The 26,609-nt window shown below is 48.5% G+C and overlaps 1 protein-coding gene across 6 annotated transcripts in view; it reads right to left on the bottom strand.

Moving 5' to 3' along the window:
• Window positions 1–1,567: 1,567 nt before the first annotated feature.
• Window positions 1,568–26,609, bottom strand: part of EML5 (EMAP like 5) — a 108,888-nt gene continuing 83,846 nt past the window's right edge. For 3 of the 6 annotated variants that reach the window (XM_069951233.1, XM_069951234.1, XM_069951231.1), the window contains 25 exons: window positions 23,287–23,398; window positions 21,392–21,519; window positions 20,806–20,947; window positions 20,505–20,657; window positions 20,292–20,423; window positions 20,012–20,100; window positions 19,742–19,918; window positions 16,847–17,048; window positions 16,176–16,302; window positions 15,541–15,555; window positions 11,087–11,165; window positions 10,867–10,996; window positions 10,696–10,794; window positions 9,078–9,098; window positions 8,756–8,929; window positions 5,116–5,324; window positions 4,844–5,001; window positions 4,524–4,638; window positions 4,236–4,424; window positions 3,978–4,150; window positions 3,743–3,905; window positions 3,538–3,641; window positions 2,286–2,439; window positions 2,048–2,148; window positions 1,568–1,699 (listed from right to left, as the gene is read on the bottom strand). In XM_069951233.1, the coding sequence (XP_069807334.1) occupies window positions 1,663–1,699; window positions 2,048–2,148; window positions 2,286–2,439; window positions 3,538–3,641; window positions 3,743–3,905; window positions 3,978–4,150; window positions 4,236–4,424; window positions 4,524–4,638; window positions 4,844–5,001; window positions 5,116–5,324; window positions 8,756–8,929; window positions 9,078–9,098; window positions 10,696–10,794; window positions 10,867–10,996; window positions 11,087–11,165; window positions 15,541–15,555; window positions 16,176–16,302; window positions 16,847–17,048; window positions 19,742–19,918; window positions 20,012–20,100; window positions 20,292–20,423; window positions 20,505–20,657; window positions 20,806–20,947; window positions 21,392–21,519; window positions 23,287–23,398 (3,183 nt within the window). In that variant the 3' untranslated portion in view covers window positions 1,568–1,662. Of the gene's footprint in view, window positions 1,700–2,047; window positions 2,149–2,285; window positions 2,440–3,537; window positions 3,642–3,742; window positions 3,906–3,977; window positions 4,151–4,235; window positions 4,425–4,523; window positions 4,639–4,843; window positions 5,002–5,115; window positions 5,325–8,755; window positions 8,930–9,077; window positions 9,099–10,695; window positions 10,795–10,866; window positions 10,997–11,086; window positions 11,166–15,540; window positions 15,556–16,175; window positions 16,303–16,846; window positions 17,049–19,741; window positions 19,919–20,011; window positions 20,101–20,291; window positions 20,424–20,504; window positions 20,658–20,805; window positions 20,948–21,391; window positions 21,520–23,286; window positions 23,399–26,609 lie in introns of those variants that run through there. The other 3 variants (XM_069951232.1, XM_069951235.1, XM_069951236.1) reach the window with 3 other exon arrangements.

The following is a 26,609-nucleotide window of genomic DNA, read 5'->3' on the forward strand; positions in this document are numbered from 1 at the left end:
AGCGCGGGGAGAGGTAAGCAGTGCCTGCTAGATGTTTTCTCCCCTGTCACATTTTGCAAACGGCCGGAGTTCTCCTTTAAAGTTGTTATACAAGATTAGAAAAACATGACTGCTTTCTCCCATAAACTGCTCCACCCTTGTCAGGTTGTTGTGCGTAGTATTACTACATGGTTACATTCACTTCAGTGGAGCTAAGCTGCCCCGTTATATGGTTGCCACTAGGGCTGAACGATATAACTCTTAGCGAGTCTGGGCTTGTTTAACCCGCCTGATCTTCATCAGGTTGTTTTTTTTCGTTGTTCCTCCGATCTGTCATCGCCACTCCTACCTTACCTGGGTTTAACTATTCTGCCGGCGGGGGACGGATTGGTGCTAAATACACTTAGTCCATTTGTTTAAAAAGCATCCCATCTTTAGTGCAGGTAAAGGGTACCAATCATTTGGAGTCGGCGGCAAGATCCTGCCGCTGGGCTATCTGATCAGACGCGAGAGGGAGTTCCTCCAGCTCTAACTTTCACTGCATTGTAGTGCAGTCAAAAATTCTGCTGTTTTTGGCCCACCCAAATGGGTGTGGCTTATAAATGGGGCGTGTCATTGTTCAATTATCATTATGGAGGTTACATGTTCAATTGACTGTGATACTGATTTAGGCCAATATTGCCCAGCCCTAGTTGCTGTACTGTCAACAACTCTGTGACTGTAAGAGACCTTATAATATATCTTATCAGAAAACTTCCCATCATCTGTAGTCATTCAAATTCATCTTCAGGTTACAGCTGCCAATAGAAATCTACAGGGAGAAGAGGAAGCTGCTGAGCGTTATAGTAAGTGTGACATCTTCCCCAGTGCCAGATTGCCATCTAGTACTGCTCTATAATATCCTTCATGCTGCTGCTGCTTCTGGGTGTATGCTATAGAGATATAGGGAGGCCAGATCTGCTGTCCGTGTGTGCAGAATATCCTGAGAGGTTAGTGACCATTTACCATAGTGCTGATTCCCCCGCCAGACTCTCTTCATCTGTCATCAATCACGGACAAGAGACTGTGGAAAGAACTTATAAGAAATTATATTTGCTTTTAAGAGTAAATGCTCCCAGTGTCCCCCAATATGAGATACAGCCCCTTCTAGCACCGAAGAGGTAACAGCAGACTGAGAACGGCGTCTTCATAACAGCTGGAAATCTTCCGAAGAAACAAGCAGCACATAGATATGGCAACGGCAGCGCGGAACGGACTGCACAAGGCAAAGACGGGAAACGTCAGACTTTGGGAGAGAAGGGAAGGCACTCGCATCCGGCTGGCACAGCGATTAGAGCGAGGCCCTGGTCCCCGCCGTACGTCCGGGCAGCTCCGCACCGTCATCTGGACAACTCAGACCTCACGGGAGAAATCTCCATGCTGGTATACGGTTCACAAAGTGACTACCGCCTCCCTCCGGCAGGTGGTCGGACCTGTCCCAGAACTGGCACAAGTGATAGGAACACCGCCTCTTGCTCTGAACAGATCAACCCCCCAGGAGAGGGGCAGCACATGCGTCCCTGTAAAGCTGACTCCCTCCACTCCCGCCTCCTCAGCAGGACACGTCTGACTGCAACGTCCACGATCCGACAGGAACAGGTGTTCCTTGCTTCACCCATTGTGAAGTTGTGTATTGTTCTGTTATTAGTGCGGCATGTGGACACATTTCCATACAAACAAGCTGCAACACAGAAGAACAGGAGGCTAGACAACAGTGTAATGTATGTACACAGTGACCCCACCAGCAGAATAGTGAGTGCAGCTCTGGAGTATAATACAGGATGTAACTCAGAATCAGTAATGTATGTACACAGTGACCTCACCAGCAGAATAGTGAGTGCAGCTCTGGAGTATAAAACAGGATGTAATTCAGGATCAATAATGTGTGTCACAGTGACCCCACCAGCAGAATAGTGAGTGTAGCTCTGGAGTATAATACGGGATAATAATGTATGTACATTGGTGAGCAGTTTTCCTGCTATTTGTGCTGATCATTACACCAGTGATCTGTGGATTATTGGGCACTCACCTGCAGTCATCCCCTCCTGCACTAACCACATAGCGGTCTGCGCTGGTGAATCGTATGTTTGTCACGTGCGCTGAGTGTCCCAGGAACCGTTTATGCTTTGCCTGGAATATTAGGTACATATTATACATCATCATCTTCTTCATAGACAACATACTGACTTACGGGATAAGGTTGGGGCCAGGATCTGCTCAGACCTCACAATACATAAAACCTGCACCATGAAGAGACATTCACTCACAAACTTATCCGGACAGGGGAAGTCGAAGAGTTTGACCATTCCAAAGTCATCGCCCGTAACCAAGCTGATCCCTGAGTGCGAGACACAGGCGCACGTCACGTCTGACTTGTCATTGTGTCTGGACCAGATCCCGACCACCTCATCACCCAGGACGCTGCGAGGGAAGACTGACAGATCAGAACAAAGGCAGGTGGGTGACTGCAGCCCCCGATGCACCCCATGGGGGTGGGAACTGTCCACAATAATAACACTGTAACATCTCTAAGGGCCCAATTACATGGAGACTGATTCAGCAGTTTATTGCTCTGAGCAAGAAAGACAGTGATCAGCTGATCGGTGTTTAAACCGTTTAAGGTAAGTTCATTCTTACCTATTCCCCCCCCCCCCCCCAGTGTTCCATCTCTTTGCAGCAGCGGCCCAGAAGTGGCAGCCGTGAGTAACACAGGCAAAGAGTGCAGGACACTGGGGAGCGGAGGGAAGTAGGAACTTTATGGTCTTTTATGAAAAATATTAAAGGGCTGCACAGACATCACTAGCTAGATAGATAGATAGATAGATAGATAGATAGTACAGAGCCCTTGCTAAACCATTACCAAGCTCTGTATGGGCCAGCAGACCAGCGCTCACTTACTTAGAAATGTTGAGCCATGTAATACGGCCCTAACACACTGACAATGGGGGAAAAGCTGAGAGCAGGACTGGCTATGTCCAATGTATCAGTCTGGAGCTCACAGAGCATTGTCTACACTGGATACAGAGCAGACAGCTGAGAGCAAGACTAGCTATGTACAATGTATCAGTCTGGAGCTCACAGAGCATTGTCTACACTGGATACAGCTGAGAGCAGGACTAGCTATGTACAATGTGTCAGTCTGGAGCTCACAGAGCATTGTCTACACTGGATACAGAGCAGACAGCTGAGAGCAAGACTAGCTATGTACAATGTATCAGTCTGGAGCTCACAGAGCATTGTCTACACTGGATACAGCTGGGAGCAGGACTAGCTATGTACAATGTATCAGTCTGGAGCTCACAGAACATTGTCTACACTGGATACAGAGCAGGACTAGCTATGTACAATGTATCATTCTGGAGTCCAGGCTGCAGAGCTCACAGAGCATTGTCTACACTAGATACAGCACCATAGGAGTTGTAGTTTTGCCACAGCTGGTGGACCATAGGTCGGGGAACCCCCTTATGTTAGGCATCTCCTATCAGCCGAGTGATGGATGGAGGCGTACTAGTTACTTGCCTGGTCCAGGTGGCCCATGTTATCCGGTCAATCACAGCTTGTTCCGTGAGGAGTTTTCCTGAAGGCACTTCATAGACCAGCCTCTTATAGCAGCCTGTGGAGACCTGCAACAAGGAAGTACAACCCCTAACATTGCTGCTATCTGGGCACACAGGGAGTAGTAGCACCTGATGGTACACCCTATACCGCTACCTATCCCTGGTACCTGCACATAGCGGCTGTCAGCGGAGAAGTCTATCTGCAGCACAAAGCTGGGGATATCTTTGCAGTAACTGATGCGATTCAGTGAGGGGCCAATAGTCAGATCATAGAAGTCCACCGCGTTTTCACTGGATCCTACTGCCAGGTAATGGGAATCCGGACTGAACCTGGGAATAAGCAGGGAAGCGTCAGCTCTTGAGTCTACACTCATATTTGCCGCCTCACTTGTGGGATCTCACCTGATGTCCTGGATTGCCGACCTCCGGTCTCTCTTCCTGCCCCAGATCTTTAAGGAGGCCACAACCAGAATGATGAACTCTCCGTTCTTCATCCCTATGGCCACCATGTCTCCCTCCGGGCTGTAACACACAGTACGAGCTGCGTGACCAAGATTCACCTTATTCAGCATCTTCTGTGAGAAAAGAAAAGGAGAAGGATCCCACTATTATCCGCAGACACCAGGGGGCGCCACCATGAACACTGGATGGGATTTCTACCTTGTCTACGATGTCCCATAAGCGGACGGTCCCGTCCTCTGCTGCAGACAGGAAGAAGTCCCTGGTGGGATGAGTGGCCAGTCCCCAGATGGGACCGTCCATGTGACCATTGATCAGGATGTTACAGGCCGCGTTCTTCTCCCCGACTTCGATGATTTCTGCATTGCGGGTTCCAACCAGGATCTTTCCCTGAGGCCGGACGATAGGGAATTAGATACGGGGGTCTCCCGGGGTCCATATATAGGCCCCCAACAGCTGTCATATACATCCAGGATACGGAGGTCTTACCTTCCCTCTGCACACAGATCGCACACAGTCCGTTGTCTGCCCGGTTTCTAGCCTGAAGGCGCGACATCTCTTCAGCTCCTGGTCCCACAGCTTCACTGCGCCGCCCTCCTTGGACCTGTACGGGGTTAATAATCCATCGTTGTGATACAACACTAGTCTGTCCTCACTCGCCCTGGCTGACCAATCTACTGCTCCCTGTTATCAGCCATTGTAATTTGACTGTAGTTATACCAGACACCGGAGTGGAGGAGGGTACAATGTTTCTGAGCTCAGATACAGTTTGCTGCTCTCAGACTATAACCCCCGGCTGAATCACTTACGGCCTCTCCTTGCCCCCGGTGACGATCAGCCCATCTCGCAGGGTGGTGTACATGGTGAACACCGGCCCATTGTGAGCCTTGGCTACGATGCGGGACAATATGTGATCCTTCCAGACGCAGACGTCACCGCTGATCGTCCCTGTGAAGGTCAGGTTTCCCTGCAAGAAGGAACAAGATTGGATGGAGGTTAGTTGAGGTCAAGTAGCTGTGTTATTCAGGGGCCCAGGAAAGCAGGGTGCAGTATGGTCCCCCCTATAAAGGGAGATACCCACCGCTCCAAATGCCACAGCCAACATGGTCTGCATCCTGGCATCTTCGATAGAGCTCAGCATCCCCTTCTTGCTCAGCAGCGCCCTCCCTGCCAGCGTCCAGAACCGCACATGCTTCACCCCCACAGACACAAACTGGGTGTCAGAGTCTGGGCGAAACTCGGCCACAAAGATCCGCTGGTTGTGACCGACCTTACTGGCAATTCTGGCACCTGGGGAGACAAACAAGATGGTCAGAAGTACAGAGACCCAGCACGACACACGGCGGGTCACCCCATCTCTCATTCAGACAAGATCTAACATTATATTCATCCCCCCTATACACTCTTCACCCCCTGCCAAATACCATTCACCCCCACCATATACCATTCCCCCCCCCCATATACCCCTCACCCCCACCATATACCATTCCCCCCCCCCATATACCCCTCACCCCCACCATATACCATTCCCCCCCCCCATATACCCCTCACCCCCCCCATATACCCCTCACCCCCACCATATACCATTCACCCCTCGCCCTCAGAAAGCTGTATAAATGTAGGGGGGTTCTGAGAGTTTTAGTTCGACTGAAAATGTTATTCAAAAGGGATTTGTCACAGATACAGAAGAATCCAGGAAAGGAGCGGCCCAGCCTGTCGTGTCTCACAGTTTTTTTTATTGGTGGGCTCCAAGGATCATTTCCTCTGTTGGGCCCCAGGTACCCCAGTTTGACACTGCTTATACCCTTCACCTCCCACCATATACCCCTCACCTCCCACCATATACCCCTCACCCCCCCATAAACCATTCACCCCCCCCATATACCCCTCACCCCCCCATATACCATTCATCCCCCCCTATATACCCTTCATCCCCCCCTATATACCCCTCACCCCCACCATATACCATTCATCCCCCCCATATACCCCTCGCCCCCACCATATACCCCTCACCCCCACCATATACCATTCATCCCCCCCTATATACCCCTTACCCCCACCATACACCCTTCATACTCACCATATGGGGCTGGGGTGAGCTTCTGACATCAGACAAACTGTTACACACGTCCCAGAAGCTCACTGCTGCAGCCCTCGGTGCCTGAACTTCTCTTCTCTCCTGCTCGGCAGCATGTGACATCATCACAGATTACATGTCCGTCGCCGAGCAGGAGAGGAGAGAAGTTCAGGCACCACAGGGTTGCAGCAGTGAGCTTCTGGGACGTGTGTAACAGTTTGTCTGATGTCAGAAGCTCACCCCGGCCCCTTAACAGCACTGGGGGGAATTGACCTAGCCTACTCCTGTCACCCCAGCTGCTGCCCCTCTCTTCTGTCACCCCGGCTGCTCCCCTGTCACCTTGGCTGCTCCCCTGTCACCTTGGCTGCTCCCCTTCCCCCTGTACCCCGGCTACTTCCCTGTCACCCTGGCTGCTACCCTTTCCCCTGTCACCCTGGCTGCTCCCCTTTCCCCTGTCACCCTGGCTGCTCCCCTTTCCCCTGTCACCTTGGCTGCTCCCCTTCCCCCTGTACCCCGGCTACTTCCCTGTCACCCTGGCTGCTCCCCTTTCCCCTGTCACCCTGGCTGCTCCCCTTTCCCCTGTCACCTTGGCTGCTCCCGTCACCCTGGCTGCTCCCCTGTCACCCTGGCTGCTCCCCTGTCACCTTGGCTGCTCCCCTTCCCCCTGTACCCCGGCTACTTCCCTGTCACCCTGGCTGCTACCCTTTCCCCTGTCACCCTGGCTGCTACCCTTTCCCCTGTCACCCTGGCTGCTCCCCTTTCCCCTGTCACCCTGGCTGCTCCCCTTTCCCCTGTCACCTTGGCTGCTCCCCTTCCCCCTGTACCCCGGCTACTCGCCTGTCACCCTGGCTGTCCCCCCGGCTGCTGCCCCCCATGAGCTCCCGACACCATAATGAATCCTGATGCTAGGAGCTCCCAGGTCCGGTCCGCAGAATACTGACCACGTACGGACTGAATTCTACAGATGTGTGAATGACCTTAGTCACTATGTGGTGGTAATGGTTGTGCTCACGGCGAGGTGATATTTTTTCTTATATAAAAGGTATTATTGGTAATATTGTTCTTGGTTTACTGGATTTGGTTACAGTGTGTCAGTATGGTGATAATATGGTAACAGTATGACGGTACGGTGATAATATGGTAACAGTATGACGGTACGGTGATAATATGGTAATAGTGTGACAGTATGCTGATAATATGGCTGCACTGAGCCCCCACAGATCTATGTATTCTTATGTGCCACAAAGCCTCCAGTGTATAATGCACCTAGGACCCAACTACAACAGCTGCAGGCACTACAACTCCCAGCATGTACTGACAGTTTGCAGCCCTCAGGATATGCTGGGAGTTGTAGTACAGTAGTACAATCCTCTGATAACTTCCGCTGTAGACAGATGTATTGCTGGACCTTCAGGGCTGATGGTTGTCACTGCAGCCACCAGGAAGGAGACTCTGCAAACAGTGATTTATTAAAGGGTTATCCTCTCAGAAACTACAACTCCCAGCATACCCTGAGAACTGTATAAATGTAGGGGGGTTCTAAGAGTTTTAGTTCGACTGAAAATGTTATTCACAAGGGATTTGTCACAGATACAGATGATTCCAGGAAAGGAGCGGCCCAGCCTGTCGTGTCTCACTGTTTTATTTTTATTGGTGGGCCCCAAGGATCATTTCCTCTGTTGGGCCCCAGGTACCCCAGTTTGACACTGCTTATACCCTTCACCTCCCACCATATACCCCTCACCTCCTACCATATACCCTTCATCCCCCACCATATACCCTTCACCTCCCATCATATACCCTTCATCCCCCCCACCATATACCCTTCATCCCCCCCACCATATACCCTTCATCCCCCCCACCATATACCCTTCATCCCCCCCACCATATACCCTTCATCCCCCCACTATATACCCTTCATCCTCCCCCACCTCCACCCCATATACCCTTCATCCCCCCCACCATATACCCTTCATCCCCCCACCATATACCCTTCATCCCCCCCACCATATACCCTTCATCCCCCCCACCATATACCCTTCATCCCCCCCACCATATACCCTTCATCCCCCCCACCATATACCCTTCATCCCCCCCACCATATACCCTTCATCCCCCCCACCATATACCCTTCATCCCCCCACTATATACCCTTCATCCCCCCACCATATACCCTTCATCCTCCCCCACCTCCACCCCATATACCCTTCATCCCCCGACCATATACCCTTCATCCCCCCACCATATACCCTTCATCCCCCCACCATATACCCTTCATCCCCCCACCATATACCCTTCATCCCCCCACCATATACCCTTCATCCTCCCCCACCTCCACCCCATATACCCTTCATCCCCCCCACCATATACCCTTCATCCCCCCACCATATACCCTTCATCCCCCCCACCATATACCCTTCATCCTCCCCCACCTCCACCCCATATACCCTTCATCCCCCCCACCATATACCCTTCATCCCCCCACCATATACCCTTCATCCCCCCACCATATACCCTTCATCCTCCCCCACCTCCACCCCATATACCCTTCATCCCCCCACCATATACCCTTCATCCCCCCACCATATACCCTTCATCCTCCCCCACCTCCACCTCATATACCCTTCATCCCCCAGGTCCGCACCTTCCTGCCATTTCCAGATGGTGACGCTGTGTTCCGGGTCCAGCCCCACAGACAGGAGCAGCTTCCCGGTGGCGCTGAAGCTGACGGAGCAGACGCCTTTGGAGTGATAGCAGCGGAGTACGGAGAGGGTCTGTTTACTCATGGCGTCCCACACGTGTATGGAGGGAGCCGAGGCTGCGGAGGGCGATACAGGACATGGTTAACACATCTAACAGGCTGTAGCTCCCACCCATACGTCTTATAGAATCAGGATGAGGGTGGGCCGCACAAGTATTATAATACAGCACAACTGTATCAAGTAACACCACAGCACACAACTTACCAGACATGTCCGCTGCATCACCTGAAAGTACAGAACAGAAACGTCTACATCACCAGGACTAAGGACATGAAACAGTTAATAAAATCATCATCAACCTGAGTATATACTGAGAATGCAGTGTGCTCATGTATACGTGTATGTGACTATGGAGCTGTATACAATGAGCTCCCCCTAGTGGTGTGTTCTATGGGAGCTGTACAGATCTGTATACAGTGAGTGCCCCCAAGTAGTATATAAAATGGGAGCTGTACAGATCTGTATACAATGAGCGCCCCCTAGTGGTATATTCTATGGGAGCTGTACAGATCTGTATACAGTGAGCTCCCCTTCGTGGTATGTTCTATGGGAGCTGTACAGATCTGTATACATTGAGCGCCCCCTAGTGGTATGTTCTATGGGAGCTGTACAGATCTGTATACAGTGAGCGCCCTCTAGTGGTATATTCTATGGGAGCTGTACAGATCTGTATACAGTGAGCGCCCCCTAGTGGTATGTTCTATGGGAGCTGTACAGATCTGTATACAGTGAGCGCCCCCTAGTGGTATATACTATGGGAGCTGTACAGATCTGTATACAGTGAGCGCCCTCTAGTGGTATATTCTATGGGAGTTATACAGATCTGTATACAATGAGCGCCCCCTCATGGTATCTTCTATGGGAGCTGTACAGATCTGTATACAGTGAGCGCCCCCTAGTGGTATCATCTATGGGAGCTGTACACATCTGTATACAGTGAGGGCCCCCTAGTGGTATCTTCTATGGGAGCTGTACACATCTGTATACAGTGAGGGCCCCATAATGGTGTGTTCTATGGGAGCTTTAGAGATCTGTATGCAGTGAGCGCCCCCTAGTGGTATCTTCTATGGGAACTGTACAGATCTGTATACAGTGAGCGCCCCCTAGTGGTATCTTCTATGGGAGCTGTACACATCTGTATACAGTGAGGGCCCCCTAGTGGTATCTTCTATGGGAGCTGTACACATCTGTATACAGTGAGGGCCCCATAATGGTGTGTTCTATGGGAGCTTTAGAGATCTGTATGCAGTGAGCGCCCCCTAGTGGTATGTTCTATGGGAGTTATACAGATCTGTATACAATGAGCGCCCCCTCGTAGTATCTTCTATGGGAGCTGTACAGATCTGTATACAGTGAGCGCCCCCTAGTGGTATCATCTATGGGAGCTGTACACATCTGTATACAGTGAGGGCCCCCTAGTGGTATCTTCTATGGGAGCTGTACACATCTGTATACAGTGAGGGCCCCATAATGGTGTGTTCTATGGGAGCTTTAGAGATCTGTATGCAGTGAGCGCCCCCTAGTGGTATATTCTATGGGAGCTGTACAGATCTGAATGCAGTGAGCGCCCCCTAATGGTGCCCCCATGTAATGCTATGACTGTAATTTGCAGGGGATTTGGAGCTCTGTCACAGGATATTTGAGCACTCACCCTATAATGATATAGTATGTGCCTAACCTGTGGACCTACAATGGAGCCTGGTTGGCAGTTTGGGGCGGGTGTGAATGGTTGTGGCAGTATTTCTGCACATGTTTATTCCCCTTCCCCGCGCCCTCACATTCGGGGGACAGCGCTTAGTCTGGGCCTTACGTACAGACATACCTACTTGGCCAGTTGCCACTATGTTGGTGAACTTTGGATGCTGGTTGATGGTGAGGCACAAAATGTCATCCGTGTGTTCCTGGTAAAAACTCTGAGATCCTATGGAAGAAGAGACGAGGTGAGACATGGAGCGTGGAGGGCGCCCTGCGGAGTGCTATGTCTGTACCTTACCTGTGGCGACATTGTACAGGATCCCGACAGAGGCAGCGTGGTACAGGATGTCAGCACCGTCATTCAGATAGTGCACATTGTTCCGACAGTCTTTACCCCGGTAGCCAAACACCAACTCCAGCACCAGGTCCTGCAATGGAGAACCCATCAAAGTCATAGGAATGGATGATGGGAGTGGGAATCACTGACCACTGACTGTGAACCCACAGGGCGCCATTACCTCAATGGGTCTCTTCTTCTTCCCTACGTTGTTGGTCTGAAGCTTCTCGGGCTGCGGTAACGCTCTGCTGACAGGGGGTCTGTAATAAAGAACCGTGAATAAGAGAAGGGTGGTGCATAAGATGACCTGCAGGGGGCGAGAGTGAGGGGGGCACGGCATGAGCAGGTGGTAAGCAGATCCCCTCAGTGTCCTCTATGGCTGGCACAGTGATGATGGGTACATCGATGACGCTCACATGTGCTAATGCTCGGTGGGCGGTGATGGATGGACACTGAGAGCGAGAGATTTACCTGGAACCTCTACACAGCAGCAGGTAAGAGAAAGAGAAGAATTATACAAGGACAGCCAATGGTGGAGACCGAAGACAGATCCCCACAGCAGCAACACACCTGATCCACAGACACCCACACTGACAATCCCCATCATGGAGTCACCAACATACTGCTGCAAAACTACAACTCCCAGTATACCCAAACAAGTGCACCATCAGCTGAATCTGCACCGACTAATAGGGAGTGATGGGTGCAGCTTCTTTCTGGAAGGCTCCAAGGCCACAATGGAGAGTATAAAAGATCAATGCCCATAACCACAGAGGATAGACCGCTGTAAGTTGTCTTGCTTCCTGTGTGTATCTTGTTGCGCTTTTTGCTTTGTCTTGTTGCTTTTGTGTCTTGTTTCCTCTTTGTATCTTGTTGCTTTGCCTTGTTGCTTCTGTGTCTTGTTTCCTCTTTGTATCTTGTTGCTTTGTCTTGTTTCCTCTTTGTATCTTGTGGCTTTGTCTTGTTTCCTCTTTGTATCTTGTGGCTTTGTCTTGTTTCCTCTTTGTAGCTTGTTTCCTCTTTGTATCTTGTTGCTTTGTCTTGTTTCCTCTTTGTATCTTGTTGCTTCTTTGTATCTTGTTTACTTTTTGTATCTTGTTTCTTTGCCTTGTTGCTTCTTTGTACTTGTTGCTTTGTCTTGTTTCCTCTTTGTATCTTGTTGCTTTGTCTTGTTTCCTCTTTGTATCTTGTGGCTTTGTCTTGTTTCCTCTTTGTATCTTGTTGCTTTGTTTTGTTTCCTCTTTGTATCTTGTGGCTTTGTCTTGTTTCCTCTTTGTATCTTGTTGCTTTGTCTTGTTTCCTCTTTGTATCTTGTTGCTTTGTCTTGTTTCCTCTTTGTATATTGTTATTTTGTCTTGCTTCCTCTTTGTATCTTGTGGCTTTGTCTTGTTTCCTCTTTGTAGCTTGTTTCCTCTTTGTAGCTTGTTTCCTCTTTGTATATTGTTATTTTGTCTTGTTTCCTCTTTGTATCTTGTGGCTTTGTCTTGTTTCCTCTTTGTATCTTGTTGCTTTGTCTTGTTTCCTCTTTGTAGCTTGTTTCCTCTTTGTATCTTGTGGCTTTGTCTTGTTTCCTCTTTGTAGCTTGTTTCCTCTTTGTATCTTGTGGCTTTGTCTTGTTTCCTCTTTGTAGCTTGTTTCCTCTTTGTATCTTGTGGCTTTGTCTTGTTTCCTCTTTGTAGCTTGTTTCCTCTTTGTATCTTGTGGCTTTGTCTTGTTTCCTCTTTGTATCTTGTGGCTTTGTCTTGTTTCCTCTTTGTATCTTGTTGCTTTGTCTTGTTTCCTCTTTGTAGCTTGTTTCCTCTTTGTATCTTTTTGCTTTGTCTTGTTTCCTCTTTGTAGCTTGTTTCCTCTTTGTATCTTTTTGCTTTGTCTTGTTTCCTCTTTGTAGCTTGTTGCTTTGTCTTGTTTCCTCTTTGTATCTTGTTGCTTTGTCTTGTTTCCTCTATGTAGTTTGTTTCCTCTTTGTATCTTGTGGCTTTGTCTTGTTTTCTCTTTGTAGCTTGTTTCCTCTTTGTATCTTGTTGCTTTGTCTTGTTTTCTCTTTGTATCTTGTGGCTTTGTCTTGTTTCCTCTTTGTATCTTGTTGCTTTGTCTTGTTTTCTCTTTGTATCTTGTGGCTTTGTCTTGTTTCCTCTTTGTATCTTGTTGCTTTGTCTTGTTTCCTCTTTGTATCTTGTGGCTTTGTCTTGTTTCCTCTTTGTATCTTGTTTCCTCTTTGTATCTTGTTGCTTTGTCTTGTTTCCTCTTTGTAGCTTGTTTCCTCTTTGTAGCTTGTTGCTTTGTCTTGTTTCCTCTTTGTAGCTTGTTTCCTCTTTGTATCTTGTTGCTTTGTCTTGTTTCCTCTTTGTAGCTTGTTTCCTCTTTGTATCTTTTTGCTTTGTCTTGTTTCCTCTTTGTAGCTTTTTGCTTTGTCTTGTTTCCTCTTTGTAGCTTGTTGCTTTGTCTTGTTTCCTCTTTGTAGCTTGTTTCCTCTTTGTATCTTGTTGCTTTGTCTTGTTTCCTCTTTGTAGCTTGTTTCCTCTTTGTATCTTGTTGCTTTGTCTTGTTTCCTCTTTGTATCTTGTGGCTTTGTCTTGTTTCCTCTTTGTAGCTTGTTTCCTCTTTGTATCTTGTGGCTTTGTCTTGTTTCCTCTTTGTAGCTTGTTTGGTCTTTGTATCTTGTGGCTTTGTCTTGTTTTCTCTTTGTAGCTTGTTTACTCTTTGTAGCTTGTTGCTTTGTCTTGTTTCCTCTTTGTATCTTGTTGCTTTGTCTTTTCTCTTTGTAGCTTGTTTCCTCTTTGTATCTTGTTGCTTTGTCTTGTTTCCTCTTTGTATCTTGTTGCTTTGTCTTGTTTCCTCTTTGTAGCTTGTTGCTTTGTCTTGTTTCCTCTTTGTATCTTGTGGCTTTGTCTTGTTTCCTCTTTGTATCTTGTTGCTTTGTCTTGTTTTCTCTTTGTATCTTGTGGCTTTGTCTTGTTTCCTCTTTGTATCTTGTTGCTTTGTCTTGTTTCCTCTTTGTATCTTGTGGCTTTGTCTTGTTTCCTCTTTGTATCTTGTTTCCTCTTTGTATCTTGTTGCTTTGTCTTGTTTCCTCTTTGTAGCTTGTTTCCTCTTTGTAGCTTGTTGCTTTGTCTTGTTTCCTCTTTGTAGCTTGTTTCCTCTTTGTATCTTGTTGCTTTGTCTTGTTTCCTCTTTGTAGCTTGTTTCCTCTTTGTATCTTTTTGCTTTGTCTTGTTTCCTCTTTGTAGCTTTTTGCTTTGTCTTGTTTCCTCTTTGTAGCTTGTTGCTTTGTCTTGTTTCCTCTTTGTAGCTTGTTTCCTCTTTGTATCTTGTTGCTTTGTCTTGTTTCCTCTTTGTAGCTTGTTTCCTCTTTGTATCTTGTTGCTTTGTCTTGTTTCCTCTTTGTATCTTGTGGCTTTGTCTTGTTTCCTCTTTGTAGCTTGTTTCCTCTTTGTATCTTGTGGCTTTGTCTTGTTTCCTCTTTGTAGCTTGTTTGGTCTTTGTATCTTGTGGCTTTGTCTTGTTTTCTCTTTGTAGCTTGTTTACTCTTTGTAGCTTGTTGCTTTGTCTTGTTTCCTCTTTGTATCTTGTTGCTTTGTCTTTTCTCTTTGTAGCTTGTTTCCTCTTTGTATCTTGTTGCTTTGTCTTGTTTCCTCTTTGTATCTTGTTGCTTTGTCTTGTTTCCTCTTTGTAGCTTGTTGCTTTGTCTTGTTTCCTCTTTGTATCTTGTGGCTTTGTCTTGTTTCCTCTTTGTAGCTTGTTTGGTCTTTGTATCTTGTTGCTTTGTCTTGTTTCCTCTTTGTATCTTGTTGCTTTGTCTTGTTTGGTCTTTGTATCTTGTGGCTTTGTCTTGTTTCCTCTTTGTAGTTAGTTTCCTCTTTGTATCTTTTTGCTTTGTCTTGTTTCCTCTTTGTATTTTGTTTCCTCTTTGTATCTTGTGGCTTTGTCTTGTTTCCTCTTTGTATCTTGTTTCCTCTTTGTATCTTGTGGCTTTGTCTTGTTGCATCTTTGTATTTTACTTTATTACCTTAGTTAACTGTCTCTACTGGCTTATTTGTGTACAGTCCTAGTGATCATCTTAAAATCTCCCCCAAAACAAGCTGATGACAAGCATGATGGGAGCTGTAGTTTTCAAAATAGCAGAAGAGCCAATGAGTGGGAAAGCCTACAGGAATCCATTCATTTTAGAACAGGCAGACCTCCCCATACGGTCAGTGACTGCCTAGTGTATACCTGATACATAGCTGCTGATGCACCCTAGTGTGGGGGGCAGCACCGGATCTCATTCCTCGCCTGGCACTTATATAAAGCAAATACACTAAAAGAGACCATTGAAGATGAAAGGGATCCGGAATATTTTCTGGGTGCAGAGACTTCTGCTATAACATTTTTGCTCCAATGTAAGTAAAATATAAACTACATACTAAACAACATGGCGTTCACAGTTGTGTGCATGCACCTAATGGTCACGTGTAAAGGTGGCTGCCAAATTGCAAGATCACTGGGTAATATGAGGAGGGGTTTAGGTTCTGGGTGGAGATCCCCTTTAAGTGTTTTTACAGACAGCAGATAGAATGGGAGCAGGAAATAAGAGGTCACATATGCAGATCATTCCCTCCCCCCATATCACCCCCACAGACTGTGGCGACTACTTACCGGACCACTCCCTGCCTTCAGTAAAGCGAGGACGGAAGCAGAGAAACATCAGTCACTTATAATTTCAGCAAAACATGAGAATTTACATAAAGAAGAAACTGAAACTGTGACAGATCTACAGCTTTTTAGTCCTGAAAGAGACATTGTACAGACTGGAGTCATCAGCAAGGAGGAGGCGGGGCTAATCACACACAGAAGGAGGCGGGAGTCATCACACACAGGAGGGAACCAATCACACATAGGAGGAGGCGGAACTCACTACACAAAGGAAGAGGCGGGACTCACCACACAAAGGAAGAGGCGGGACTCACCACACAAAGGAAGAGGCGGGACTCACCACACAGGGGAGGTGGGGCTCAGCATGCACAGAGAAGACAGGGATCATCACACAGCATAAAATGGGGAGAAGCTGGGATCCAAAGTCTGTAAAGAACTGTCCTCCGAATATAGAGGGAGGATATTATACAGTATATAATACTACACAGATGACATTATCAGTCCTTCCCCAGATACATTTCGCTTTAAGAAGTGAACCAGCCCCCGCAGGCTCCACAGTGCTGGACGGTCCTTTGTAGTAGCGGTCCTGGGGTAGTCAGGACTGAGATACACGGTCTGTATCCCTGCTCTGCGGTTACCTCTCATCCAGGGACAGCTCCTTCTGCTGCAGGTGAGGTTTGATTCCCACCATGGGCCGGATGCTGGTGGATAAGGCTTTGATGGTGTACGTTGTCTCGTTCTCCCGCGTTACGTCACTGTCATAACCTGAAAGTGAAGGTGATGACGATGGTCACATGACCAATAATCTTTCTTCCGTACCTCCATCCTCTCCTGCCGCACCTCCGTCCTCCCATACCCCCATCCTCCTCTCCCATACCCCCGTCCTCCCCTCCCATACCCCCGTCCTCCCCTCCCATACCCCCGTCAACTTCTCCCATACCCCAGTCATCCTTCTTCGTACCCCTGTCCTCACCTCCCATATCCCCATCCCCTCTACCGTACCTCGTCCTCCCCTCCCGTAACCCCGTCCTCCCCTCCCGTCCCCCCGTCATCTTCTCCCATACCCCAGTCATCCTTTCTCGTACCCCCGTCCTCTCCTCCCGTCCCCCGTCATCTTCTCCCATACCCCAGTCATCCTTTCTCGTACCCCCGTCCTCCCCTTCCGTAACCCCATTCTCCCCTATACCCCCATTCTTCTCTCCTGTACCCCCATCTTCCCCTCCTCTAACCTGGTCCTCCCCTCCTGCACCTCCATCCTTCCCTTCCCTCCCGTCCCCCCCTCCCGTAACCCCATCCTCCCCTCCTGTACCTCCATCCTCCTCCGAGTCTATATCAGACTCCTCACTGTCACACTGTCTCATCTCCCGATGTCCCTCCACCTCATGAGTCCACAGCATTAGGGAGGTGTCCGGGCCCCCAACGGTCACCAGGAGGCTGTCATCATGGATCCAGCGCAGGTTGGTGACGTGGGAGCTGTGAGCCACATATCGCTTGAATTTACCAAACTTCCCCTGAGAAAATGGAGTAAAGGGAAGCAGTCATCAGGGAGCTGGTTATGCCCAGACATAGCAGAGCTAAGGGGGCGATATCACTGTGTGTTACACAGGACTGCAGGGAAACAGTCATCAGGGAGCTGGTTATACCTAGACATACACTCACCGGCCACTTTATTAGGTACACCATGCTAGTAAAGGGTTGGACCCCCTTTTGCCTTCAGAACTGCCTCAATTCTTGGTGGCATAGATACAACAAGGTGCTGGAAGCTTCCTCAGAGATTTTGGTCCATATTGACATGATGACATCACACAGTTGCCGCAGATTTGTCGGCTGCACATCCATGATGCCAATCTCCCGTTCCACCACATCCCAAAGATGCTCTGGATGGCGGCGCGGCTGTGGATATCGTGTACCTGGATTTTGCAAAAGCGTTTGACACAGTTCCTCATGGACGTCTGATGGGTAAGTTAAAGTCTATCGGTTTGGAAAATTTAATGTGTAACTGGATTGAAAACTGGCTTAATAATCGTACCCAGAGAGTGGTGGTCAATGATTCCTACTCCGAATGGTCCCCGGTAATAAGTGGTGTACCCCAAGGGTCAGTACTGGGCCCTCTTCTGTTTAACTTGTTTATTAATGATATTGAGAATGGAATTAACAGCAATGTTTCTATCTTTGCAGATGACACCAAGCTTTGTAGTACAGTACAGTCTATGGAGGATGTGCAGATATTACAGGCTTTGTAGTACAGTACAGTCTATGGAGGATGTGCAGATGTTACAGGATGACTTAGAAACACTGAGTGTTTGGGCGTCCACTTGGCAAATGAGGTTCAATGTGGATAAATGTAAAGTTATGCACCTGGGTACTAATAACCCACATGCATCATATGTCCTGGGGGGAGTTACTCTGGGAGAGTCGCTGATGGAGAAGGATCTGGGTGTACATGTAGATAATAGACTACAGAACAGCACACAATGTCAGTCAGCGGCTTCTAAGGCCAGCAGGATATTGTCATGCATTAAAACAGGCATGGACTCTCGGGACAGGGATATAATATTACCGCTTTATAAAGCTTTGGTGCGGCCTCATCTGGAGTATGCCGTCCAGTTTTGGAACCTGATTCATAAAAAGGACGTTCTAGAGCTGGAGAGGGTACAAAGACGGGCAACTAAACTAATAAGGGGAATGGAGCATCTTAGTTATGAGGAGAGATTAAAAGAATTACATTTGTTTAGTCTGGAGAAGAGACGTTTAAGGGGAGATATGATTAATTTATTTAAATATATAAATGGCCCCTACAAGAGATATGGGGAAAAGATGTTCCAGGTAAAACCCCCTCAAAGGACAAGAGGGCACTGCCTCCGCCTGGAGAAAAAAAGGTTCAATCTCCGGAGGCGACAAGCCTTCTTTACCATGAGAACTGTGAATCTGTGGAACAGTCTACCACAGGATCTGGTCACAGCAAAAACAGTAGAGGGCTTCAAAACAGGGCTAGACAAGTTCTTAGACCAAAATAATATAGATGCATATGTATAGAACATATCACCCCTCCCCCTTCCCTGTATCCATCCCCTCCTTGGTTGAACTTGATGGACATGTGTCTTTTTTCAACCGTATTAACTATGTAACTATGTAACTATGCTCTATTGGATTGAGATCTGGTGACTGTGGAGGCCATTGGAGTACAGTGACCTCATTGTCATGTTCAAGAAACCAGTCTGAGATGATTCTAGCTTTATGACATGGCGCATTATCCTGCTGAAAGTAGCCATCAGATGTTGGGTCCATTGTGGTTATAAAGGGATGGACATGGTCAGCAACAATACTCAGGTAGGCTGTGGCGTTGCAACGATGCTCAATTGGTACCAAGGGGCCCAAAGAGTGCCAAGAAAATATTCCCCACACCATGACACCACCACCACCAGCCTGAACTGCTGATACAAGGCAGGATGGATCCATGCTTTCATGTTGTTGACGCCAAATTCTGACCCTACCATCCGAATGTCGCAGCAGAAATCGAGACTCATCAGACCAGGCAACGTTTTTCCAATCTTCTACTGTCCAATTTCGATGAGCTTGTGCAAATTGTAGCCTCAGTTTCCTGTTCTTAGCTGAGCGGAGTGGCCCCCGGTGTGGTCTTCTGCTGCTGTAGCCCATACTGTGTACTGTGCGTTCAGAGATGCTCTTCTGCCTACCTTGGCTGTAACGGTTGGCTATTTGAGTCACTGTTGCCTTTCTATCAGCTGGAACCAGTCTGCCCATTCTCCTCTGACCTCTGGCATCAACAAGGCATTTCCGCCCACAGAACTGCCGCTCACTGGATGGTTTTTCTTTTTCGGACCATTCTCTGTAAACCCTAGAGATGGTTGTGCGTGAAAATCCCAGTAGATCAGCAGTTTCTGAAATACTCAGACCAGCCCTTCTGGCACCAACAACCATGCCACGTTCAAAGGCCTCAAATCACCTTTCTTCCCCATACTGATGCTCGGTTTGAACTGCAGGAGGTTGCCGCCATGTGATTGGATGATTAGAAATTAAGTGGTAACGTGCAGTTGGACAGGTGTACCTAATAAAGTGGCCGGTGAGTGTAGCAGAGCTGGTTATACCCAGACATAGCAGAGCTAAAGGGAAGATATGACTCAGCTCTGCTACATCTGCCGGCCCCCCTACGTTCCATCACATTATGTTACACAATGATTCTTACTTTGACCGGGTACCGGAAAAGCTTCACAAATCCGAAGTCGTCACCGGTGGCGAGGATTTTGCCATCATTGCTGAGGGAGGCGGCTGTCACGTCGGTGACCTCCCCGATCACTGGCCAGATGCCCTCGCAGCTCGGACCCAGGACACTCGTCCAAGAAGACCAGGAAACTTTTTCTACCTGAGAAATTGATAGCTGAGTATACGCAGAGCCGCCCCATGTGACCCAATCTGTGCCCAGAAAAGCTGGGTGACCACAATCCCAACATCTTACCTCAAGGGCGGGGATCATCTGTCTTTTCCCTCGTGGGGCCTCAAAGAACAGCTGCTCCTTAGCACCGGTATTCACCTGAAGGAGCTTACCTGAGAAGAACACAGAGAGAAGACTGAGCACCAGGGGGCAGCACTGAGAATAAACAACAGATATATCACTGAACCCTGCACCTCCCACGATGCACCACAGCAGGACCAGCAGAGATGCTGAACATGCAGGGGGCACCACGTCTGTCTTCTGTCCTCCCACAATGCACTGCAGCTGCCAGGGGGGGGCTTACCCCTCATGTCCCAGTCCAGGTGGGTGATGTAGCTGGACGACCCCTTGCACACTCCGACCCTTTTGCTGCTCATCACGTTATAAATATCCACAAAGTTGTCATAGGAGGCGACAGCCAAGTATTTCCCGGTGCCTAAAACACAAAGCCATAAACGTGACGTCCAGGGAGCGAGACCGGGAGACGTGGTGGGAGATCGAGCAGTCACTGACTCACCAGGGGAAAAGCGGATGTCGGAGATCACGTCCTTCCTGTGGTGAAACGACACCAAGTCCTCCAGCGTGTCGGCGTTCACAATCAGGAAACTCCCGTCATTGAGACCCACCGCCAGCGCCTTCCCATCAGGGGAGAAGGAACAGCACCGGCCACCTGGGGGCAGCAGAGAGCACAGCCATCATTCATACAGGCCAATGTGAATGCTGCCATAAAGGGAGCCTGTATGCTGCAATGCTCAGGGGTTGCCGTGTACTGGCGGAGGGCTCTCTGGGGTCTTCAGGGTGGGGTGGGGGCTTCTTACCCTTCTTGAGTTTGCGCACGGCCAGCATGCAGTGACTGGGGGACAGGTCCCAGATGCGCAGGGTCTTGTCATCGCTCACAGTGGCACAGATGGGTAAGTGGGGGTGCGCCGCCAGACCCCAAACCTCGCCTTCCATGTGTCCCTGCAAAAGGGGAGACAGGTGTGATAGAGGGTGACAGGTGTGAATGGCAGATAAGGCGCTACATCCAGTACAGTATACACCGCCATAATAGGGTCTGAGATAGAATAGACCCCCCTCCTGCAGCTCTGTCCCCTTTCATGCTGTACACTGCAGCTCTGCTTATCCCTGCAGGATCAGTGCATGGAGAGGATCACATTACAGCAAGGAACTAAACCCCCTAAGAGAAAAGGAAAGTTAGACAAAGGGGAGGAGACTCATTAGAAGGGAGGAACCTCAAAAAGGGGAGGAGCCTCTTTAATGAGGAGGGGTGGCTAGAAATCAGCTACACAAGATTATACTCCAAACCCATCTGCTGTTTCTTATACACAATGACACAGCCAATCCTAGAGTGTCTACAGCAGCACAGAGTATTACAGGACAGGTGCACTGGACGGAGGTGGTTACCTGGACGAGCAGGGTGACAGGTCCGCTCTTGTCTATCTCCAGGATCTCACCGTTCTTGGTTCCCACTAGGATATGGCCGTGTCCCAGAGATATGGCACGTATGGAGGGGTTGTCTTCTAGAAGCAGCCCTGGAGCGAAGACAAATACAGCGTAATAGAGTGCGGCCAGGATCAGCACAGTCACTGGTTGGAACAGCAGAGCTAGTGGTGTGTACAATGTGAGGTGTACAGTGCGGTCAGTATATACAGTGCGGGGTGTACAGTGCGGTCAGTATATACAGTGTGGTGTGTACAGTGCGATCAGTATATACAGTGCGGGGTGTACAGTGCGGTCAGTATATACAGTGCGGGGTGTACAGTGTGGTCAATATATACAGTGTGGTGTGTACAGTGTGGTGTGTACAGTGCGGTCACTATATACAATGTGGTGTGTATAGTGCGGTCACTATATACAGTGCGGTGTGTACAGTGCGGTCAGTATATATAGTGCGGTGTGTACAGTGCGGTCAGTATATATAGTGCGGTGTGTACAGTGCGGTCAGTATATACAGTGTGGTGTGTACAGTGCGGTCACTATATACAGTGCGGTGTGTACAGTGCGGTCACTATATACAGTGCGGTGTGTACAGTGCGGTCACTATATACAGTGTGGTGTGTACAGAGCGGTCAGTATATATAGTGAGGTGTGTACAGTGCGGTCAGTATATATAGTGCGGTGTGTACAGTGCGGTCAGTATATATAGTGCGGTGTGTACAGTGCGGTCAGTATATATAGTGCGGTGTGTACAGTGCGGTCAGTATATACAGTGTGGTGTGTACAGTGCGGTCACTATATACAGTGCGGTGTGTACAGTGCGGTCACTATATACAGTGCGGTGTGTACAGTGCGGTCACTATATACAGTGTGGTGTGTACAGAGCGGTCAGTATATATAGTGAGGTGTGTACAGTGCGGTCAGTATATACAGTGCGGTGTGTACAGTGCGGTCAGTATATACAGTGTGGTGTGTACAGTGCGGTCAGTATATATAGTGAGGTGTGTACAGTGCGGTCAGTATATACAGTGCGGTGTGTACAGTGCGGTCAGTATATACAGTGTGGTGTGTACAGTGCGATCAGTATATACAGTGCGGGGTGTACAGTGTGGTCAATATATACAGTGTGGTGTGTACAGTGCGATCAGTATATACAGTGCGGGGTGTACAGTGCGGTCAGTATATACAGTGTGGTGTGTACAGTGCGATCAGTATATACAGTGCGGGGTGTACAGTGCGATCAGTATATACAGTGTGGTCAGTATATACAGTGTGGCGTGTACAGAGCGGTCAGTATATACAGTGCGGGGTGTACAGTGCGGTCAGTATATACAGTGTGGTGTGTACAGTGCGATCAGTATATACAGTGTGGCGTGTACAATGCGGTCAGTATATACAGTGCGGGGTGTACAGTGCGATCAGTATATACAGTGTGGTCAGTATATACAGTGTGGTGTGTACAGTGCGATCAGTATATACAGTGTGGTGTGTACAGTGCGGTCAGTATATACAGTGTGGTGTGTACAGTGCGATCAGTATATACAGTGTGGTGTGTACAGTGCGATCAGTATATACAGTGCGGGGTGTACAGTGCGGTCAGTATATACAGTGCGGGGTGTACAGTGCGGTCAGTATATACAGTGTGGTGTGTACAGTGCGGTCACTATATACAGTGTGGTCAGTATATACAGTGTGGTGTGTACAGTGCGATCAGTATATACAGTGTGGTCAGTATATACAGTGTGGTGTGTACAGTGCGATCAGTATATACAGTGTGGTCAGTATATACAGTGTGGTGTGTAGAGAGCGGTCAGTATATACAGTGCGATCACTATATACAGTGCGGTCAGTGGTTCTGTCACCTTTGGAGCCCGGAGCCAGTGCAGACCTTTTGATTGCGTAGGTTTTGAGGCAACGTTCAAAGGAATCGTCCCACAGCGCCACCACTCCGTCCTTCCCACCGGTAACAAAGCCCTGAAAAAAGAGAGAGTGCTAGGACCTCACTACCCCGCCATACTGTGCAGGAGGAGCGCCAGTCACAGCTGCACAGGAGAGGTTTGTGTCGCTGAGAACTGCTCATAGTGACACACTGTAACAAACCCTCAGGTATAACCATCACACATCTACAGGAAGCTGTACCCTTCTGGCAACTCAGAATCCCCAGAAGCCCATAAGAAGCCAGATCTATCACTGCACATGCGTAGCCAATTGCAGTATATGTCGTAGTCTTTACTTTACTTCGACTGGATGAGGAGCAGGATCAGTGATATATGTCAGGTCATGGATGTTTGTGATACTGTATTGTCACTGTCCGCGAAACCAGAAGTGATCTACTTTGCCCAAAAGAAGCCGGGGAGGAGGCTTTTGAATTGCCAGTCCTTTCCCTGCACATGCGCAGTAAAAAATACTACACGCCGCGGTCGCCATCTTACTCTGGTCCAACAGGGTGCAATACTAGAACGCTTGCCAGGTATGTCTTAGACTAAATATTGAATGGAAACACTTGTGAATTATGATATAAATAGAGTCCCCATATGATACTCCTGAAGTTCCTGGTGGACGTAATCGTAGGGCATCATGGGTCGCCCCAGTTCTTCCTCCCTTCCTGTGCACATGGTGATATGAATTTCATTTCATTTGTTTGTATCTGAACATCTTCACAGTGAGAACATTATTTGATTGATATGTGTATATTTTTTGCACTTTGAGGCACGGCACTTTCTATATATTATACCATACATCTGTTTTTTGTATATATAATTATTTATTAATTAGGGAAGGTTGGTTTACATGTTTAATTGGGTTGTGACCCTGGGAGTTTTCCTTGTATTGTCTGGTTCTCCCAGGTTGTTGTGGTTTTAATTGTTTTTAATCATGTATAGGGACTCTAGTCCAGTTGCTGTTTTGTAGTACTCATATGTTTGTTTAATAAAGGTATATTCATTTTTTGATTATTTGGGTGTGCGCTTGTCCTGTTTTGGGCTTACTCTTTCCTCTCCTTTTTTTGGTTGTGTTGTTGTTTAGTTGGCCTCAGGCAGAACCCCGGCAGGTAGTGCAGTTTCCTTCCAGTTTAGTGCATATATAAAGGTATAACCCACCATATACTGCAGTCACATCTACAGGAAGCTGTACTCGCTGGGTGTCCTCGGTATAAGGTATAACCCGCCATATACTGCAGTCACACATACAGGAAGCTGTACCCGCTGGGTGTCCTCGGTATAAGGTATAACCCGCCATATACTGCAGTCACATCTACAGGAAGCTGTACCCGCTGGGTGTCCTCGGTATACGGTATAACCCGCCATATACTGCAGTCACATCTACAGGAAGCTGTAACCGCTGGGTGTCCTCAGTATAAGGTATAACCCGCCATATACTGCAGTCACACATACAGGAAGCTGTACCCGCTGGGTGTCCTCGGTATAAGGTATAACCCGCCATATACTGCAGTCACATCTACAGGAAGCTGTACCCGCTGGGTGTCCTTGGTATAACGTATAACCCGCCATATACTGCAGTCACATCTACAGGAAGCTGTAACCGCTGGGTGTCCTCGGTATAAGGTATAACCCGCCATATACTGCAGTCACATCTACAGGAAGCTGTACCTGCTGGGTGTCCTCGGTATAAGGTATAACCCGCCATATACTGCAGTCACATCTACAGGAAGCTGTACCCGCTGGGTGTCCTCGGTATAAGGTATAACCCGCCATATACTGCAGTCACACATACAGGAAGCTGTACCCGCTGGGTGTCCTCAGTATAAGGTATAACCCGCCATATACTGCAGTCACACATACAGGAAGCTGTACCCGCTGGGTGTCCTCGGTATAAGGTATAACCTGCCATATACTGCAGTCACACATACAGGAAGCTGTACCCGCTGGGTGTCCTCAGTATAAGGTATAACCCGCCATATACTGCAGTCACACATACAGGAAGCTGTACCCGCTGGGTGTCCTCGGTATAAGGTATAACCCGCCATATACTGCAGTCACATCTACAGGAAGCTGTACCCGCTGGGTGTCCTCGGTATAAGGTATAACCCGCCATATACTGCAGTCACATCTACAGGAAGCTGTACCCGCTGGGTGTCCTCTGTATAAGGTATAACCCACCATATACTGCAGTCACACATACAGGAAGCTGTACCTGCTGGGTGTCCTCGGTATAAGGTATAACCCGCCATATACTGCAGTCACACATACAGGAAGCTGTACCCGCTGGGTGTCCTCGGTATAAGGTATAACCCGCCATATACTGCAGTCACACATACAGGAAGCTGTACCTGCTGGGTGTCCTCTGTATAAGGTGTCAGATAACCCGCCATATACTGCAGTCACACATACAGGAAGCTGTACCCGCTGGGTGTCCTCAATATAAGGTATAATCCGCCATATACTGCAGTCACATCTACAGGAAGCTGTACCCACTGGGTGTCCTCGGTATAAGGTATAACCCGCCATATACTGCAGTCACATCTACAGGAAGCTGTACCCGCTGGGTGTCCTCGGTATAAGGTATAACCCGCCATATACTGCAGTCACACATACAGGAAGCTGTACCCGCTGGGTGTCCTCGGTATAAGGTATAACCCGCCATATACTGCAGTCACACATACAGGAAGCTGTACCCGCTGGGTGTCCTCAATATAAGGTATAATCCGCCATATACTGCAGTCACATCTACAGGAAGCTGTACCCACTGGGTGTCCTCGGTATAAGGTATAACCCGCCATATACTGCAGTCACATCTACAGGAAGCTGTACCCGCTGGGTGTCCTCGGTATAAGGTATAACCCGCCATATACTGCAGTCACACATACAGGAAGCTGTACCCGCTGGGTGTCCTCGGTATAAGGTATAACCCGCCATATACTGCAGTCACACATACAGGAAGCTGTACCCGCTGGGTGTCCTCGGTATAAGGTATAACCCGCCATATACTGCAGTCACATCTACAGGAAGCTGTACCTACTGGGTGTCCTCGGTATAAGGTATAACCCGCCATATACTGCAGTCACATGTACAGGAAGCTGTAACCGCTGGGTGTCCTCGGTATAAGGTGTCAGATAACCCGCCGTACACTGCAGGCCATCCGGGCTCCCACAATGCACTGCCTGTGAGCTCAGCTCTGGATGTGACTGTAGTATAAGGGATGAGCTGGGGTGAAGCAGCGGGCACTG

The sequence above is a fragment of the Dendropsophus ebraccatus genome, chromosome 13, assembly GCF_027789765.1.
Source record: "Dendropsophus ebraccatus isolate aDenEbr1 chromosome 13, aDenEbr1.pat, whole genome shotgun sequence".
In the NCBI taxonomy this organism is placed as follows: domain Eukaryota; kingdom Metazoa; phylum Chordata; class Amphibia; order Anura; family Hylidae; genus Dendropsophus; species Dendropsophus ebraccatus.